Here is an 18,797-nt window from a genome sequence, read left to right as displayed (position 1 = left end):
GCATGTCACCACCCCGCCCCCGTGGCTCTGAGCACCACGAGTGCGTAATGATTGCACCCTGAGTCCTGTGGATTCAAAAGGTCAGCAGCACCTTCAATTGGCACCTGGACTCCGAGGAGCCGGTGCCGGGTCCTGGGCTCCACCCCCCTGCAGGTGACCTGGGCAGGTCACCTAACTCCTGTGAACGCCACTAGATCTGCAAGTTGGGAACCGGGCCTGCGACAGCAGAGGTAAAGCAGCAAAGATGGTCAGCCGACCAGTGCCGCGTGCCCCAGACACTCACTTGCTCGGAGTGTAATTTTCACGGCAGGCTCCACTGCAGAGTCGTGAAGGCCCTCGAGGCCCGCCCCCTGCAGCGGCCTCACTTTCCCGGAATGGACTTGCGGCCTCCACCACACATCTGCCCATGTTGAAGATGCCCCTCCCGGCCTGATGCTTCTGTCCCTCCCTGTTCACTGCGACTCCTCAGCTCTGCGGACAGTGTGAGATGAGATGAGCTTGCTTTGTCAGATGGGGGAGCTTTATTATAGCTTCTGTTTAATTTCTTTTCTTTAGCAAACTGTCTCGGTGGACACAGGGTGAGAGCCGCTCTTTGCAGGGGGGCTGGCGGCCGTGCTGGTGTGTGGCGAGCGACAGGGGGGGCAGCTTATGTGTGCGTGGAGCTGCAGCCAGAGCCAGGCCTGCCCGGAGCAGTTCTGCACCGTGTTCGGCCACGTTCGGCCTTGCTTTCCTGGGTCTGAGTGGCCAGGGTAGTGGCACGTGACCGTCGGCAGAAGAGGCCTTTCCTACTTCGGCAGGCCTGGCGTGCCTGTGGGCCATCAGCCGTGGCCCGAGCTAGCGCCGTGGCTTATCCTGCTGCCACCATCTGTCCCCGGGCTCGTGGCCCCAGTTGGGAGCACAGCACATCCCGCTTTTCTGCATCTTTCCTCTCTGCTCCTGGGGATTTATGATGACCGGTTGCCGGCTTTCCAGCGTTCCTTCTCTCCTTTGCATTCATTCAGGGAACGTGTATTTAGAGCTTGTCCCGTGCCCGATGAGAGCCCCGTTCCTGACTCTGCGCTTGATTGTGGGGGCGGTTGACAAATGCCCGTCTCCACCACGAGTCTGAGTTCCAGGCGGGCAGAGATCCCATGTGCTTTCACTCGCCATCACACCCCCAGCTCCTAGTGCACTGCCCGGAGTAGACCCGGGCTTGTTTTAACAAGTAAGTGTTTGCTGAATGTATGGAGGAGTGAACGAGTGAATGTAAGATTGAGGCAGTTTATGGGAACACAGAGGACTGTGGCTGAGTTTGAGGAAGCAGGTGCAAATAAAGTAGCCCCCAAAGCCAGCGGCACAAATGTCCTAAGAGAAGCACTTAGGTATTTTGAGGCTCTGAGAGGGCAGGACAAGTTGCTCAGGGCGAGAAGCCTGACGTGTTTATTGACAGCCTCTCCCGGGGCCTGAGTGACCCGTGAAGCCTTTCCTGGCCACTGCAGCCTGCGGGGACCACTCCACCTCCCAACACCCTGGGGTCCCTTCTGAGGATGCCCGTGGGCTGCGAGCTCACTGGGTTCACGCCTCTTCTCGCCAGCCGCGCTGTGAACTCCCTAGGTTCCAGCCCCAGCTTGGTCATCACTAGCCACGTGACCCAAGGCCCAACTGTGCATCTCAGTTTATTCCTGTGTCACAGTTCAAGCACCTGCCCCACTGGACACAAGATGGTGTGGACACACTGGAAAGGGTTGGACCAGAGTGAGATGCTCCTTACACACGCCCCCACCCTATGCCTAACAGAGCCTCTGCGTTACTGTGTGCTCACTAAATGTGCAGAGGTGGGCCTTAACTTTCTTTGGCTTAGCCTGGAAGAGTCCACTTGCTGCAGTGGCAAGGTGGGCACAGACTGCCATCCTGCTCAATTCGGGCTCAGGAACAGCTGGTGAGGGTGCCTGTATTTGCTTGAAGTGTGGGCTCTCAACTGGCCCTGCGGGAGGCCGGGCAGCTGGCCTGCCTTGTGACCAGGTGCTGGGGCAGGTCTGCGTGCCTTAGTTCTCCTGCCTCTTCTGAAATGTTCTTTAAATCTGGTGGTCCTTACACCCACCTTGCTCACATCTGAGGAAAAGCTTCCCTTTTCTTTTTTTTTTAGAGAATGAAAGTTAGCAGATGTAAACTAGTGTATCAATGTATAGGATGGATAAACAACAAGATCCTATCGTATAGCACAGGGAACTATATTCAGTACCCTGTGATAAACCATAATGGAAAAGAATATGAAAAAAAGAACGTTCATATGTGTATAACTGAGTCGCTTTGCTGTACAGCAGAGATGGGCACAACATTGTAAATCAACTACAATAAAAAAATATTTTTAAGTAAAGAGGATAAAATTTTTTAAAAGATGAAAGAAAGGGGTTTTTTGTTTTTTTTTTTTTTTAGGTCCTCAGATCAGAGCCTCATGCAGTAGGGCCCGGTGATCTAACTGTGGGGCACTGTTTCTGCCCCTGTCCTACAGGATCCACATTCAAGGTCTTCACCTTGTGAACACACACACCGGCCTGGGGCTCGTGGCCCTTCATTAGCTCATCTGACAAATGCCGAGTGAGCCCCTGCTTGTGCCAGGCCCTGGGGGGCAGTGGGGAGGGAGATAGTCCAAGTGTCTACCCTGGGGAGCCTGCAGCCTGGTAAGAAGACTTGAAAAGTGAAGCTGGTTTAGCAGAGGAAGTTCAGGTCACGGGTTTATAACTAGTGGCAGAGGACTACTGGTCCCTCCCTCACATACCTTCAGTTTTATACCGTGTTACAGTGCTTATCACAGTGGGTGGGTTACACAAGGGTGTGCCACGGCCTCTTAAGTCCTGGCTCAGCAGACATCACTAATCAATCATCGCACTCTCTGCCTCTGAGCCCAGACCTGGCCTCAGAATCCTTCTTAACACAGCACTCCAGATACCGCTACCAGTCACCTGTGCCTGACACCCAGGCTTAAACCCTCTTTCTAACCCCTGGTGTCGTGGTGAGTTACTCGTGTGAGCACTCCTTGTGCCTCCCAAGGCTTCAGAGTTGGCTGTCAGACCGTGAGGACAACTGCACTGCTGGCTCTGGTTAGGCTGGGCCACCACCGGTATCGGGCTCAGTGGGACTGCACAGCATGTTCTAGTCACCTTCCCATTTGCTGTCCCCTCTGCCTGTAAGTCTCGTATTCCACACGTCCACCTGGCATGCTCTCTCTCTCTCTCCACTTGTGTTTGTTCAACTGTTGCTTCATCGGAGGACCCTCTCTGACCACCTGTCTGTAATAGCTTTATTTTCCTTCACTCTTGGGTCGTCCTACCCTTATTTTTCTTCTTAGCACTTCTTACTTCCTGGCACATCGCATGACCTTTTCATTTACCTCTTTATCTCCCTCATTTACTATGGCATCCCCAGCAATGAAAAACATTTGATCAAGTGCATCTTGTGTTGGCAAATCCTAGTGGGCCAGGCGTACCCCCTGCCAGTTCGGATTAAATGAGATAATACAAAGTGTGGAGCCCAGGCTCTGCTTTAGCGTCGTTCAAAAGCAAGTGTTCTTTGCACTCTAGCAGGGGGAGGGCGTGTTCAGTTGAGACCCTTCCTCCCTGTGGTCAGTTGGTTCAGTTTAGCCAGCAGCTGGCGAGCACGTCTGCTGCGGACAGCACATGCAGAGGCCGGGGGGGGCGAGGATTCAGAAGTGAGCACGCTACAGTGCCCTACCCCCGGAACCCAAGGTTCCCAGTCACCTCGAATGTGGGGTACACTGCGCTGGGGCTCAGGGGGCACAGATGAAGTGATTATTTCCAGCCAAGGGGTTTGGGCAGGGAAGGAGGCGCTGGAGGTGGGTGGAGGGGTGGAGAGGATTGCATCAGGTGCCCACCCCGCCAGCGTGGACAGCTGCCTTGAAGTCGATACCATCTGTTGAGATTTTCACTTCCTGCTGAGATGGTAGTTATTACACACTTGTTTCTTAACCTTTCTCCTCCCCAGTTTTTCAGCGGTGTCCTGAATTGCCCTCCCCCAGTTTCCTGCTATAGAATAAGCTCTTGGTGACAGAATGAAAGAACCTTCCAGAGTTTCTTGCTCTCTGGGTGAAGTCTGACCATTTGTTGCAAACTCGCATGATGACGAGAAGGGACTGGCTTGCAGGATTTGTTTGCTTGTACCACCTGTTTCACCGGCAGCTTTTTCAGAGGGGCACGCGGGGGCGAGGGGAGCAGTAATACGGTCTCACCTCGCTCCCTTATCCGCCACGGAGACTTCCCTGCTCCCTCAGTGCTCCCACCGAACTTGACCCACTTCTCCAGCCTTTACCATTCTCTGAGGCTCAAGTTCTGTTGCTGTGCCCAAGGCAGGGATCGCTAATCAACCATGCACACTTTGCCCCTGGAGCCAAGACCTGCGCTTAGAACTCTCAGCCGAGCACCCCGCCAGCCCTTCAGAGTTGAACCCTCTGCCACCCTTCGCAGTGGAAACTGTTGTGTGTGTGCTTTTCCTCTTGAGACCAGAGGGAAAAGAGAGAAAGCAGGAGCAAAGGAGGGACACTGAGATGCTCCTGTTCAGCCCCTCCTCCTGCCTGGCCCTGAGCCCCGAGGGATAGAGCAGGAAAGGGGTGTGGTTGAGCCCAGGGGTGGGGAGGATTTCCCTGGGCCTGGGGATCTCCAGGACAAGCCCCTGCACCCCAGTAGCCGTGGCCGTCTCCTTATGGGTTTCACTTTCCAGTCGCTGCAGGCCTCCTGCATGTGTGCACCGCAGGGCTGTTCTAGGTTGGGACCCTTGAAGCAGGAGGAGGCAGGCGTGCTTGTTCTCCCTGAGCGTGTCTGGGACAGCACCCATTGGGGGCCTAATTACATGCCAGGAGCTCCTGTGGGTTGGGTGTGATACCTCCCTGCCCAACCACCTGGGGGGGGGCGGTTGAAGCAGTGATAGGCTGGCGGTGGACCTGGCTAGGGGACTGCAGAGCCACTGCTGCCACTGTGGAGATAAGCACAGAGCGGGTGCCAGGCCCCAGCTCCCTGTGCAGGGCTTCTCTTTCTCCATTCTGGGGCTGCAGTGGGTGGGGGTGGGGTGGGGGGAGACACAGGGTGGGGGAGGGTCTTCTGTTACTTCCTTTGCCTTTGTTGCCACCTGGACGGCACCTGCTCTTTGTTTCCATTTTAGCCGAACACTCCCTCCTCCCGGAAGCCTTTCTGGATTAGTCCTCCTGTGTGCTCCCATCGTCCCCCAGCTCAGATGCCTCACATCCGCTCTGTTACGGCACCAGGCTTGCCAGCAGGCCCGTCCCCTGCCAGGCTGTGGGCTCCCCGAAAGCAGGGCCCCACCCCGTGCACACACCCTGGACACCCTCACTTCTCCCTCTCGGTTTTGCTGAGCTTGTTTGTCTGTCTGCATTTCCTAGATTTGAGGACAGAGGTCTTGTCTATGTATTCTGCCACCACCACCTGACCCCCAGCAGGTGCCCAGGAAATACCGTGGTGTAATTAACAGAGTGAACGGCTACCCTTCTGCTCTCTCTGCCCGCCAGGCCCCTGCCCTGGGGCGATGGGCGCTAGGGAGCAGTGGTGCCCCGAGGCCTGTGATGCTCACGCTCTGTGGTGGCAGCAGTGGCCTGGCTTCCCTGCCTGCCTCTCCCTGCCCGCCTCTCCCTGCCCTCACGGGTCCTGGCAGGCTGCCACCTGCCGCTGATGCACCCACGCACACTCTGCTCCCCCGTGTCCCCCGGGAGTGAGGGAACTGGTGCAGCACCGTCTGGTAGTGGGTAAGGGCTGCCGGGGTGTGCTGCCCGCCCCGGCCCTGCCCTGCCTGCCTGCCCTGAGTGGTGGGTGGAGCAGAGTGGGGCACAGTGGCTGCACAGACGCGTGATCCCCAGCCCAGCTGCTTGCTGGGACAGGGGACGGCCGCCCCTCTCCCCCTGAGCTCTTTGGGCATGCCCAGGGCAGAAGGTGCCAGGAAACCAGCCTGGAGCCGCCACCTGGCGAGGGTGCAGGGGAGCAGGATGGGTCCCGTGGACCTGGTGGTGTTGGTGGCTCCACCGGCCCCGCATGACGCGTGTCCCCACCCTGCTGTGATCCCGCACACTGCGCTCTGGCCTAAAGGTGGTGCTGGCTGTGAGCCCCGTGCCCTCCCTCTGCCCATCAACAAAAATGTTAACTTTTGCAAGAAGCCCAGGGAAGGGAACTCTACAGCTGCTGATTTGTAGCTCCAGGATCCCTCACCACCATAAAATAGGGTTCTTCGCATCAACCCCAAGCACGGATGCTGCTGCTTTGCTGGGAAGAGAGGGCAGAGCAGCCCTGAGCCCCTCTAGGCATTGAAGCGTGAGGATAGGACCACCCTCCCTCCCCATCCTGCCTAAACGTCTAAATCCTTCTTCTCCCTCCCCCAAATCCCCACTGCAGCCTGGTCATGGCGTGTAGTAGGCCCTCAGTAGATACTGTTGAATAGAAGTGAGCTCCTTGGAGCAGAGGAAAGGAGCCCTAGGGCAGAGCTGAGAAATCCTGGCTTTGTAGACCCAAATGGGGACGCTACACCCTCTGTGATGTTCCTCTCCAGGCCTCAGTTTCTGTGTTCCGTAGATAATCTATAAGGCTCTACCGGTTTTATTTTTTCTTTTTCTTTCTTTTTTTTTTTTTTTTTTTTGCGGTACGCGGGCCTCTCACCGCTGTGGCCTCTCCCGTTGCGGAGCACAGGCTCCGGACGCGCAGGCTCAGCGGCCATGGCTCACGGGCCCACCCGTTCCGCGGCATGTGGGATCTTCCCGGACCGGGGCACGAACCCGTGTCCCCTGCATCGGCAGGCGGACTCTCAACCCCTGCGCCACCAGGGAGGCCCTATTTTTTCTTTTTTTTAATATTTATTTATTTTTGGCTGTGTCGGGTGTTAGCTGCGGCACGTGGGATCTTTCGTCGCGACGTGCGGGCTCGGTAGTTGCGGCGCACAGGCTCCAGAGCACGTGGGCTCTGTAGTTGTGGCGTGTGGGCTTAGTTGCCTCGCGACATGTGGGATCTTAGTTCCCCGACCAGGGATCGAATCTGCGTCCGCTGCATGGGAAGGCGGATTCTTAACCACTGGACCACCAGGGAAGCCCCCTCTGCTGGTTTTGAGTTCTGATTCTCACCACCCTCTGCTGTTGGCTGGGGTGGTATGGGTCCAGCTTGCCATCGCCCCTGCTGCCCCTCTGCTTGCTGGTGGCCTCACTGCAGACATTCTTCCCTAGAGCCCAGCTTTAGCTGCTGGTGACGAGGCTTGTATTTACCATGGAAAATGTTTCCTGAGACACCATTTATGGGCAGAATTTCTTCTCAGGAGATGAATGTGGTACCCTGCCCGTGCTTCTGGAGCTGCCCCCACCACCTTCCTTGGTCCAGGAACTCAGCACAGATGCTTCCTAACATCAGAGCAACCCAAAGGGAGGGTGGCAGGCGTTCTCGGGGACATTTGAATTGTCCTCCAGTCCCGTCCCTGTGGGTTTCCCCTGGCTCTGCTGAGACGTGTGGGCCCTTGGCTGTTTTCAGAGTTGGCAGCCCTGAGTTAGTAACTATAAAGATGTGCTGTGCTTCTCTGTGCCAGCACCCTCACCCCACCCTCCCTCTAAAGGAGCCAGACATCCCTTAGAGAAGGTCCTCCTCCTGTTATGGATGAGGGTGTGGCTCACAGAGGGACTGTGACTTGCCTGAGGTCACACAGTGAGTAGCTTTGCCCTCACTTGGTGTTTGAGTTTCCAGGTGTTCCTTCCCACACGTCTCTTCCTCCTGGGTCAGCTCAAAGGAAATATTTGTTTTCCTCTCTGGGAACAAAGGCTGGGCTTGGTTTGTTTCTGTGAACGCAGCCATGAGGAGAGGCAGTCACCAAGTGTTCAGGGGTAGGGGGTTTTCTGACGATCTGGGAACCGCAGATGGCCCAGGTTGGTGGCTTTAAATCGCTGGGTTCTGAGACTCGGTGTGGCCTCATTAGGGGAGCCGGTGCTCCTAGGCTTGTGCGGACCTGAGCTAGTTTCAAGCCCTGGGGACCCCAGGCTTAATTGAAACGAGGTGGAACAGATGGGCTGAGTCTATCAGCAGCTTTACGTGACAGTCTCTTAACATAAAAGCACTTCATTACCCACTCATTTCGCTGGGGCTTCCTGCCCCAGTCGGAGGGAACGTGGCGGAAACGAGAGCCTCTCGTCCAGATGGAATCACAAGCACGTGGCCTGTGGGCCCGTCTCTGAACGGGCGGCCGAGGATAAATCATCAGGCTTACGTCTCCGCTCAGCAGCTAACTTAAAAAAATCGTTCTCCTGGCTGTAACATCGCAGAACGTGGGCCGTGTCGCTGCGTTTGGGGGTCAAGTCCCCGTTGCTCTCGGATGGGATAGCATCGAGGGAGGCATGATTGGTTGGGGGTGGAGGCAGCAGGCTGTCACTAGGGAAGGTATGAGACAAGCGTAACTCTAGAAAGTGCCCCGGTCTGTGGTCTCGGGGAAAGTTTACCAGCCCAGAGCACCCAACCTGGCCCTCGCTCTGCATCCCGCCGTCAAATCCCTTTACCAGCGTTGTGCTATGGTTCCCTCCGATTGGAAATCCTAGTGATTCTTGTCCTGACCCGTTCACATGATGTTGGGAGGAGGAAAGAGAGGGGACCCTCCCTGTGTTTGGGTGTGTGTTTTTGTTTGGGCCATGATGTTGTGGAAGGGAGTTCAGGAACCCCTCTTGGCCAAATCGAGGTGGGAGTCTGGAGGAGTGCTAATCGATGGCAGGAGTATAAGCCCTGTGATGTGTGCAGAGACTGCCAGGAATACTACTCCTGACTTTCTCGGTCTGTCTGTGTGAGCGTCTCAGCCTTTCAGAATCCCAGAGGCACCTCACCTGTGTGAACCTTAGCTGTGCGGTTTCTGGAAAAGTTACGGCTGTGGGGTTTGCAGTCTCTCCTCCTCTCTTGGGGCACTGGAATAGACGCTGGGGACATTGGAATACGTGTGGTGGCTTTCCCATCTGAGTCACGTCTACTGTTTAGGAATTTTAAATTCCCCTTGCTTTGCTTTGTTTGCTCATAAAACTATCACATTTGGGATTTTACAGTTGGAAAGCCTGGCGTATTCAAACCAGCATTACAAATTCACTTTGAGATGTTTTGAACTTTGGTTAACATCTACAAGCTGTGGGATCTTCAGGCACATGGTGGATGATTTGGCTAGGTAAAATAGGAAGTAACTTAACAGGGGAGTAAAGTAACTTGTAGTAGTGGAGCAGAATAGTTAGTTTTCAGGACTTGGTCCCCTTGTTCATGTGAGAAAGAGAAGACACCACTTCCAAAAAAGAGACTTGAGAAAGAATAAAACCTCACTCAGTATAAATTTTGAGGAATGTTTTCTGATCGGTCTCATTTTGTCAGCTGTCACTTAGCTGCTTTTTGCTGCCTGTGCGTGGGGAGTCACTGGCGAGGCAAAATGTGAAAGTGCCACAGAAGTGGGAGGGTGAAACATTAGGAGTTGAGGGGAAAGAAACTCATATATGATTAAGGGCATCAAGGATGGCTTCATGGAGGAGGTGACATTTTCGCTGAACTTCGGAGGATGGATAGGATTCTGACTGGTGGTGATCGGGGCCAGTGATGTGTGAGGATGAAAGAGCGCCCCAGTGGGAAATGCAGAGTATGTACAGTACACTGTAACCAAAGGTTTGACTTGCTGGCCACACTTAGCAGCTAATACATTTCCTGGCTCTCTCCTTCACCTGCGGGACTCTAAGCATTCTCCACAGCCCAGCTTAGAGGCTGCTGCCTCTGAGACGTTTTCCCAGACTTGCCTGGGCAGAGTTTGGCAGTGCCCCCCTGTGCTGTGCTGCTCTGGCACCTGTCCTTTTGTGCTGTGACGGTCTACCTCCCTGCCTTCTCCGCCACCTGAGAGTTCTCAGCTCACAGCCAGGCCGCTCGTATGTGTTTCTGAGTATCTGAACCCCAGACTTAAAGGTGTGCTGGGTGCGCACTCAAAGCTGTTATTACTTGTGTTACTGATTCTCAGTATTGGATGGGTCTCTGTTGCTTGGACTGTGTGGACTGCACATTTTGCTGTCTGGACCATCCTGATCTCCTTGGCAACCGTGAGCATCATCTTCCTCCTGGATGCCTCGTGTGGGTGTTTGTCTTCTCTGGGATCTCCCTCTCATTTCCTCTATATTAACTCCTTTTCAAACTCTCATGGAGGGTCATTCTGTGCACCTAAACTCAAGGCATTTAGCAGCGTTTATTCTTCCTTCCTGGCAAAATGTCAAGCCATAAAATTCATTTGGCAAGAGAAAAGGATTTCTTCCCATTTTGTTGTGAAATCATTGTGCTTAATCCAACAATCCCAGTGTTTCCAGTGGAAACTGAAGATAACCTTTGCCACAGACACACAGAGTGTTTCCACCCTGCAACTTTCCGGGACCTTTCCTTTCTTCCACCAGCGGAGAAAGTGACCTTTCTGTTTGAGCATGCACAAAGGTTGACATGAGCCTTGGCACGATTTTAAGCCTTTTCAGCGAGGCCCCTACGTTGCCTCAGGCGGTGGGTGAACTTCTCCGGGATCCCTGAGCCTCCGTTTTCCAGGGACTGGTGGTCTGGGATCCCACCCCTTCCCCCAGGGCCTCCTGCCTCAGGTCCCAGCGCAGGGCCCAGGGCTGTAAGCCAGCCTCTGCCCTCATCCCTCAGTCCTCCTGGCTGGCATCTCTTCTTCCCGGCCGATGGAGGCTTTGCAATTTCTGATGGGGGATGCTGGAAAAAGTTTGATTGGGGAGGGGGCGGTGATTAAAAGAATCAATAATCCACGTCATTTTTTGTGTTGGATACATTGTGAATTGTCTCCGGAGAAAGGCTTTTTTTTTTTTTTTTTTTTTTTTTTAGTGGACCTGTCATGTTCACGGTTCAATATCTAGTAAATAGATGATGCTGACATTCTTTGGGGGAAGCCATGCCACAGGGTTAAAGTAATTTAAGGTGTTAGAACCACATTACAGAATCTTTTTTAAATGTTGGGAAAGCTTGCTCTTGTCCTGATCACTCTAATAAAGAGAGTTCTGGGGCTTCCCTGGTGGCGCAGTGGTTGAGTCCCCCTGCCGATGCAGGGGACACGGGTTCGTGCCCCGGTCCGGGAGGATCGCACATGCCGCGGAGTGGCTGGGCCCGTGAGCCATGGCTGCTGAGCCTGCGCGTCCGGAGCCTGTGCTCCGCAACGGGAGAGGCCACAACAGTGAGAGGCCCGTGTACTGCAAAAAAAAAAAAAAAAGAGAGAGAGTTCTGTCATTTTAGTATATTTCCTTTGAGGGTTTCTTCTTTTTTAGCATATCTTTAATTTTCTACATTCAGTTAGGCATCCTTTTATTCATTTCAGCATTCTTTGCCCTCTTCCTACCCAGGATCGCGGCCGTACCTTCCATTACCTAACCAGTCCCCAGCGTCAGTTTGCGGCACAAGTACTCAAGTGCCACTCCCTTACACACACCCGGTCATACTTGGATTTGTATTTTGAAGGTGGTTGTTTTAGAGCCTCCATTTAATATTCTGCTGTTGACAGTTTTGTGGTGAAGTAGATAGCTTGCTAGGAGTTTGGGGTACACACACTTATTCTCAGAGGTAAGTTGAGGGGGTCGGTTTTGGGGGCGCCGGAGCTGAGTCCTCCTGTTCCAACCAAGGGAGGAGGTCCTGGAGAAAGCACGGCTTACCTGAGGGCTTCCAGGACATTCACTGCCATGGCTCCGTGGGTGCTCTATTTATAAGTCCTGGATAGAGACTGGCTAGAAAGGAATTAGGAGGCCCATCTCCCACAGGGACCGAACAATTTGATGGAGGAAACTGGGCGACACGCAGAAAATGAGCTTCACCTGCAAGCCCCGGGAACCGCAGGTCACCTCTGGCCCAAGGGACAGACCAGGTGGAGTGAGGCATCCAGGCTTGTGCTGGGGTCCCTCCCAGCTCCCTCTGTGCGGCCCCCAGCCTCTGCCTTCCCTCCCCCTGTCCCCCTGCCTCTCCCAGAGCCCCACCTCCAGAAGGCAGTGACGGATCCCCCAGATCTTGTTATCTCAAGACTTAGCACCACCTGCACATAACGTGGAGGCACTCGGGAAACCTCGAAGCTTCCTTGGGAGGAGTGAGGTTTGAGGGAGTTTGGGAGGGAAGGAACATTTAGGCTGGAGCGCTGGCCTGTGTGAAGGCTGGTGACAGGAGGGATGACGAGGGCCCAGGTGACTCCCGGAGCCAGCTGGGAATCACAGCCTGGGCCCCATATTGGGTTTTGACACGTGGGGAGCCGTGCTCACCAGCAGGGACGAGCATTTGGTGTAGTGGGTTCAGTGAAGCCACGTGCCTGGGTGCTGGTCTCGTTTACTCTCGGGGGGGCTGGGAGCTCCTGCCACCACCAAGGCCACTTGCTTAGTTGTAATCATGTGTGAGTTCTGCGCATGACCTGGTGCCTCTGAAATCTGCTCTCCCGCTCCTGCATCATCCTTCCTGCCACTAGCAGAGCTCTGTCACCTGTGAAGCCTGGACTGGGGCACCCCCTCCCGTGTCCTGGCTTTTCCCCACTGGGTACGTTTGTACTTGTCATGAGAGGATTCTAATAGGAAGGGAGCGTCTTCCTTCCACTCGGCTTCCTGGTTCTGTTCTGAGAACTTCTCTCCACCTGTGACCCCTGGGAGCCAGTGCCACGGCCTCAAGACGGCCCCTCGGCACTCCCCGTGTCCCCCCAGGTTGCCTCTGGAGGGTCCAGATCAGGAAGCTGTCAGTCCGAGGGCGGTCTGAGTCTCTGGGCTTATTGACACTGTGTGCGAAACCAGATGCAGCCCCTGGGAGCCCCAGCTGGGGTGCCAGACGCCTCCTGGAGTGTCCTGCCCGTCCCATCCCTCCCCGAGGTGTAGGGCCTTGTTTGTGTCAGGACAGCCCTGGGAGGAACTTCAGAGTCGATAAGATCCTAAATTTTAGATTTGCAGCCTGGCTGGGGTCAGGTGGGTTCTTTCCCCTTGTACTTACAAAGAGCTTTCTAGCCCCGACCCCCTTGCTACATGAGAATCCAAGTACCACCGCCCTGCTCTGACCTACTTCGGTGACTCTCCTTTTAGCTGGTTTCAAGTGGTCATAGCAGCGAGGTCCCCCCAGCGTGCAGTTGGTGCAGTTGCGTTTAGGAAAAGGAGAATCGGGGGTTTCCCCAGCATCTTATACTAGGACCTCAGAACACACCTAAAGCAGGTGCGCAGAGGAGAGGGAACGGGGGTACAAAATCTGCTCTGGATCTCGGTGCTTAAACCCACCCCCTGCCCTGCTCCTGCCTCTCCGCAGGCCAGTTCTCTGTGGAGGGCAGGGGTCTCTGGGAGGGCTGCACCCCAAGCCTGACTCTTCCCTCTTGCCATCAGGCCGCAAGGATGGGATGAGACAAGAGGCCGCAAGGCTCGTGTGTGCCCTTATCCCTCGTCCTGGCCTCGGGATGTGACAGTGTGCTTTGTTTCTGCCTTTGCAAAGGCCCGGGTGGCACCAGGAAGGCTTGTTGGCACATTTGGGGGCTACACAGAGCACACCTTGGGGCCTGTGCTCTCCGTCCTCGCTCCGTGTCCCCACTCCCGCAGCCGGCCGGGGTGTGACCAGTGCCCACCGAGCCCGCCCGTGTGTCAGCTGCGGTCTCCACAGTGGCTTTCTGTTCTGAGTACCAGGCAGGAGGGGCCCCTCGTCAGCAGCCTTCTCACGTAGCCGGAGGGCCTGGCCCGTCGCCCTGGAGGCCCCGCCGCCCTGAGGGGACGCATTTGCTCAGCTTTCCTCAGGGAATCCCCTCGTCACCAGTGTTGCAGAGCACGGCAGCCACTAGCATGTCACATGTGGCTGGCGGGGCCTCCAGATCTGGCTAGTGTGACTGAAGAAGTGAATTTCTAATTTGTTTAGATTTGAAAGCTGATACTGGATTCAGTTACTGGAAACTTTTTAAGTGTGTTTGGAACAACTTCAGTTTGCGACTCTGCTTATTCAGATCGTGTTTCCAGTGACAGTTTAGCATCTGAATTGCGATGTGCTGTGAGTGTAAACTACACACTGAATTTCAAAGACTTAGTGTGAAAAAAGAACGTGAAGTGTCTCATTCATGGTTTTATGTTGGTTATGTGGTGAAACAATATTTTGGAAATGTTGGTTTAATTAAAGTATATTATTTGTATGTTGTCACTCGTTTCTTTTTACTTTTTTAAGGTGACTCCTAAGAACATTTGAAATTAATGTGTTTCCTGTATTTCTGCTGGCCAGCTCTGACCTTGGTACTCAAACCTCTGAGCCTGTTTTTGCTGGAAATGTGATTGGTGGTCCTTTGGGGGGAGCAGTTAAGGTCTTGGGGGTATCTTTGGCCCCCAAATTTTGGATTAACTTTTGGGAGGCCCATGATGTTTTGAGGGGAACACGTCATGGAAACATTGTTAATAAAACATTACTTCTTAATTGTGCAAGTGATACATATTTCTTGTGGGAAAATTAGAAAATACTGATTAGACAAAATTAGCCATCCAGTTTTGGAAGGAGAATACCTGGATTTTCCAGCAATATTTTCTAGCAGTGTTTCCAGCAGTCTTTTGCTTAGGTAATGATAAGCATAAAAATACCACTTTGCATTATTGCAATGCAGAGACCTTCAAGATGATTTCTCACTCTGTATCTCCTTCATAAACGTGTGCCCCCTTCTTCAAGCACCCTGATAAATAGGGCTGGCACTCCAGACAGTTGGACCATGGCAGAGGAAACCAGCCAAGACTTCAAAGGGGACTGTAGCTGGTTGGACAGTGATAAGAAGGAAATCTTCTAGAAGTTGGGCTGAGCACTTGAGTTTAGTGTTGAGGCTGGATAGGGACTCCATGACAGGATGGACCCATCTGGGTGGGAGTCCTTCCTTTTGCTAGAAGTGGATTTACCTGATTTTACTCACAGTGTGTGTTTTGCCCCCAGGGAGGGACTGTGGAATCCTTTGGTGAGCTCATTCAATTGAGAAACAGTTTTTTCCGCGTTGACTTTTCCAAGCCCTGAAGGAGAGCTGAGGCTGTAACGCAGCTCAGACTCTGTCCAGCACTGAGACTGGTTTGAGAAAACATTGGCCATCTCTGGTGAGGTGACACGTGACCTCAGATAGTAAAGAAAGACATCCTCCAACACTGAGTGCAGAGGGGCCCGTGTGTTTGGGAGTGGGGTACTCCTCCTGGTTTAGCATCCCCTCCCCTCAATTTCTGGTGTGGCAGGAGCCATGGAAAGATAATAAGGAGAGTGGCTCAAATCATTTTGTACATTCTGTGAAGGTGTTGGCCTTTCCAGGCGTGCTTGCCTAGGCCACCATTCTCAGGATTCAGAGCGCTCTGAGGTGTCCAGCTGGGCCCTGTGGGATTAGCCGATCGTGTTAATTGTCCCCTTTTTCTTCATCAGTGCTGGTTGGCAGTGTACTGAGTACAGAGATTCATCACGTCATCAGTAGAGCGACTGCTGAAAAAAAAGTCGTGTCTCAATAGAAACATTTTATTTATTTATTTATTTAATTTTTGTGGTACGCGGGCCTCTCACTGTTGCGGCTTCTCCCGTTGCGGAGCACAGGCTCCGGACGCGCAGGCTCAGCGGCCATGGCTCACGGGCCCAGCCGCTCCGCGGCATGTGGGATCTTCCCGGACCGGGGCACGAACCCATGTCCCCTGCATCGGCAGGCGGACTCTCAACCACTGCGCCACCAGGGAAGCCCGGAAACATTTTTTTTTAAGGCGTAAGAGGAGCTTTGTTGGTCAAGAGTTTCTTGACCGCTTTTGTAAGACCAAGAATACTTAGGAATCCTACTACCTTGCTTGTCTTCTGTAAAATTAGAATTTTTATCTTCCGATTTGTGAAAAGCAAGGCACATCTGGGCAGGGAAGACCAGTGTGCCCTGAGAATCGCTCTGGGAAGCATGAGTGGTGGGTCGGCACACTCCAAGGAGAACTTTGTTAGCCATCCCTACCCCAAGGGGACATGGCCAATGGCTGGTGCCTGGGCCTTCTTTCAGAGGCCCTTGGTGTGAGGGCAGAAGGCAGCTCACTTCCCGTGTGTCCCCTCTCTGACGGGCACAGAGTAGCTGTGATTTATCCCTCCCCCAGGGAAGTCACTGCTGAAAAGAGAGAAGTCTCACTTACAGCCTGTACCAAAGACCTGCTGAAAGCTAGGATCCCAAATCGTCAGCTTGTAAAGACGCAGTAGCATCCCTTTAGTCTTTATTCTGTATTTTTTAATTGCACAAGCAAACCATACCGTAGAAATAAAGACATCTTTTAAAAAGAAACTCCTGATCCTGCTGATCTAGCATCTGATATATCTTCTTTTTCCCAAAGTCTCTGTACACACGCAGACCTAATTTTTATTTGGTAATAATCAAGGCGGAAGCATAATTAGCTTTTTTGACTTTTCGCTTACTGGTATCTTAACTATTCCTTTCTGTTATATGGTGTTTTCATAGTTACTGTTTAATGGCTGGCACACTCATCCAGCAACTTGGTAAACTGTAATTGTCTTAATCAGTCTTTATTCTGTTTTCTGTGCTTAATGGCATCCTTTCCCCTTTGTTTCTGTAGGAAGTTCTCCAGCAGCTGATCGTAATGAATTTGCCCAATGTCTTGATGATTGGCAAAGACCCGCTGTCTGGTGAGTGAAAGCCACCCCCCAACACACCCCCCCCGCACCCCCCCGTAGAGCCTGGGCAGTGCCGTCAGCCCTGGGCAGCTGTCAGAGGCAGAGCTCTGGCTGCCAGCTTGGAGCCAGCACAGTGTAAGCACGTGATCATTCGGGTGTGATCGTAACGGGTGGGTTTATTACCCTGAGGCATCACGCCAAGAGCACATTTCTTCCTTAAGAATATATCCTCTGACCCCTGGGATTGGAGCACAGAGGCAGGTGAGGCCTCGGGCTTAGGGCCCCGAGTTGTATGGTGGACCCCCAGGGGGTCTCTCCTCACACCATCATGGGGTGTGGTCTCTATTGGCAGGAAAGAATCTTTGGGGGGAGCTAATGTCCCTTCCGCTGGGATCCTGTGCTGCTTTATTCCCCCCATGGTAGATCTCACCGGGACATCCTGTCGTGTGTCTGTTTTCACGTCTCCCTCTGGTCTCTGAGGCCCGAGTGGGCAAGGTTCTAAGTCCTAGTCTCGGACACTCGGTGTGACTTTGAAAGACTGGAATGCCCTCCTGGACACCTTCCAGAGAGCCAGGGCTTAGTTCATCCCTGATAGTTAACACACTGGGTTGGTTAAACAGGGTGATAGATTTCCTCCCCTCCACATTTGTGTGCGTTCACCTGGACCCATGGCTCATGGATGAAAGCTTGCAGGCCCCAGGGACAGGTGTGCTCGCTGGCTGGAACTTCCCTGGTTCCCGTGGAGACCTTGTTAGCCTCCTGGGCTAGGTGTGGAGTCAAGGAATGCAGGAAGGATCCCACACATTAGAGACTTTTGCAGAAGGAACTGAAGCTTCCCTCTGTCGGTCCCTCCCCGCCCTGCTCTCCCTGGAATCTGGCTGTCCTTGCTCCTGTCCACATGAGCTCAGTTGGCTGGAGAGCAAAGGAGAAGTATACCAAGTGACCCATCGAGGACATTTCTCATAGAGGAGCCCTGGCCCTGAGAGCAGCAGCTTCTGGGGCCACCGGGTCGAGGGCAGCTGAGCATTTAATCACTTTGTTTGTGGAGGCGGTCCTCCTGGGCCCCACTTCCCTTTTCGCTACGGGAGCCAAAGGAAGGGGGTTCCTTGACCTCCTGTTCATCTTCGGTGCCGCTGACCGGCAGGCACCTCCACTCGCCAGAACCCTGGCTCCAGCCCTCCCCCTAGCTGAGTCTCTGTTCTAGCCCCTTTGAACCACATGGGGCCAAGAGACTGTCCACATGCAAGGAACCCAGGTCGCACCTCGGGTCTGGCGCTGGACAGAAACACCTGCAGAGATGTGGACGCTGATTTTTTTAATAGCTTTATTAATGTATAATTTGCATACCATGAAATTCACCTATTTTAAGTATACAATTTAGTGATTCTTTTCATAAATGGACAGAGTTGTGCAACCTTCCCCAACAATCCGGTTTTAGAACACTGTGGGGAAGCTGCTTTTAAGCTGACAGGTGAATTGCCTGCCCTCTGGTCCCCAGCACCATATAGAATCAGTGCACGTCAATTGAAGAGGTTCTGGCCCCAGTTCTGATGGAGAAGTTGGATTGATGAGATGGGGAGCCCTGGGAAAGTTAAGGACGAGAATCCCAACGGCTGCAGCAAGCTCAGAAGGCCCCTGGCAGGCAGGGCCTGACTGACAGCAGCTTCTGCGGGCTCTGCTGAGAGGGGAGGGGCTGCCTCCCCTGAAGTCAGGGCTGGAGGGATGAGAGCTGGGCGCACGCATGGGTAGGTTTTGACAGGAGTGTCGGGGGGCTCCGAGAGCAGAGGAGGTCGGCAGGAGAGGTGCACCAGCGAGAAGATGCAAACATGAGTGCCAGAGACATATTTGTGGAATAGTGTTTTCTGTTTTAAATTTTAAAAATAGATGCGTGAAGCATTTGGGGTTTCTTTTAAAATAGAGAACAGCGTTGATTTCTTTCTTGCGGGGCGGCTGTTTTTACGAATTCTGCCACATGGCTCAGGAGCATGTCTGTGCCCTTGTTGGCGGATGTGGACACTGCACTGTTCTTTATAACGTTTCAGCTTTTGGTTATTTTTTGTTTTTGGTAAATGCACCTCAGTGGAGCCAGGGCAGGGGCAGGACAGATCCCAGCAGAACATCTAGTCCAAACACACACACACACACACACACACACACTCTCTCTCTCTCTCTCTCTCTCTCTCTCTCTCT

At 53.5% G+C, this 18,797-nt stretch overlaps 1 protein-coding gene across 2 annotated transcripts in view; it reads left to right on the top strand.

Moving 5' to 3' along the window:
• Window positions 1-18,797, top strand: part of CCDC88C (coiled-coil domain containing 88C) — a 126,977-nt gene that overhangs the window by 36,549 nt on the left and 71,631 nt on the right. For both annotated transcript variants that reach the window (XM_029238828.1, XM_029238829.1), the window contains exon 4: window positions 16,550-16,619. In XM_029238828.1, the coding sequence (XP_029094661.1) occupies window positions 16,550-16,619 (70 nt within the window). The remainder of the gene's footprint in view (window positions 1-16,549; window positions 16,620-18,797) is intronic.

This window comes from Monodon monoceros, unplaced genomic scaffold (genome assembly GCF_005190385.1).
Source record: "Monodon monoceros isolate NGI ecotype Baffin Bay Population unplaced genomic scaffold, NGI_Narwhal_1 Super_Scaffold_21, whole genome shotgun sequence".
Classification (NCBI taxonomy): Eukaryota; Metazoa; Chordata; class Mammalia; order Artiodactyla; family Monodontidae; genus Monodon; species Monodon monoceros.
This window is presented reverse-complemented; position numbering and strand designations above follow the sequence as displayed.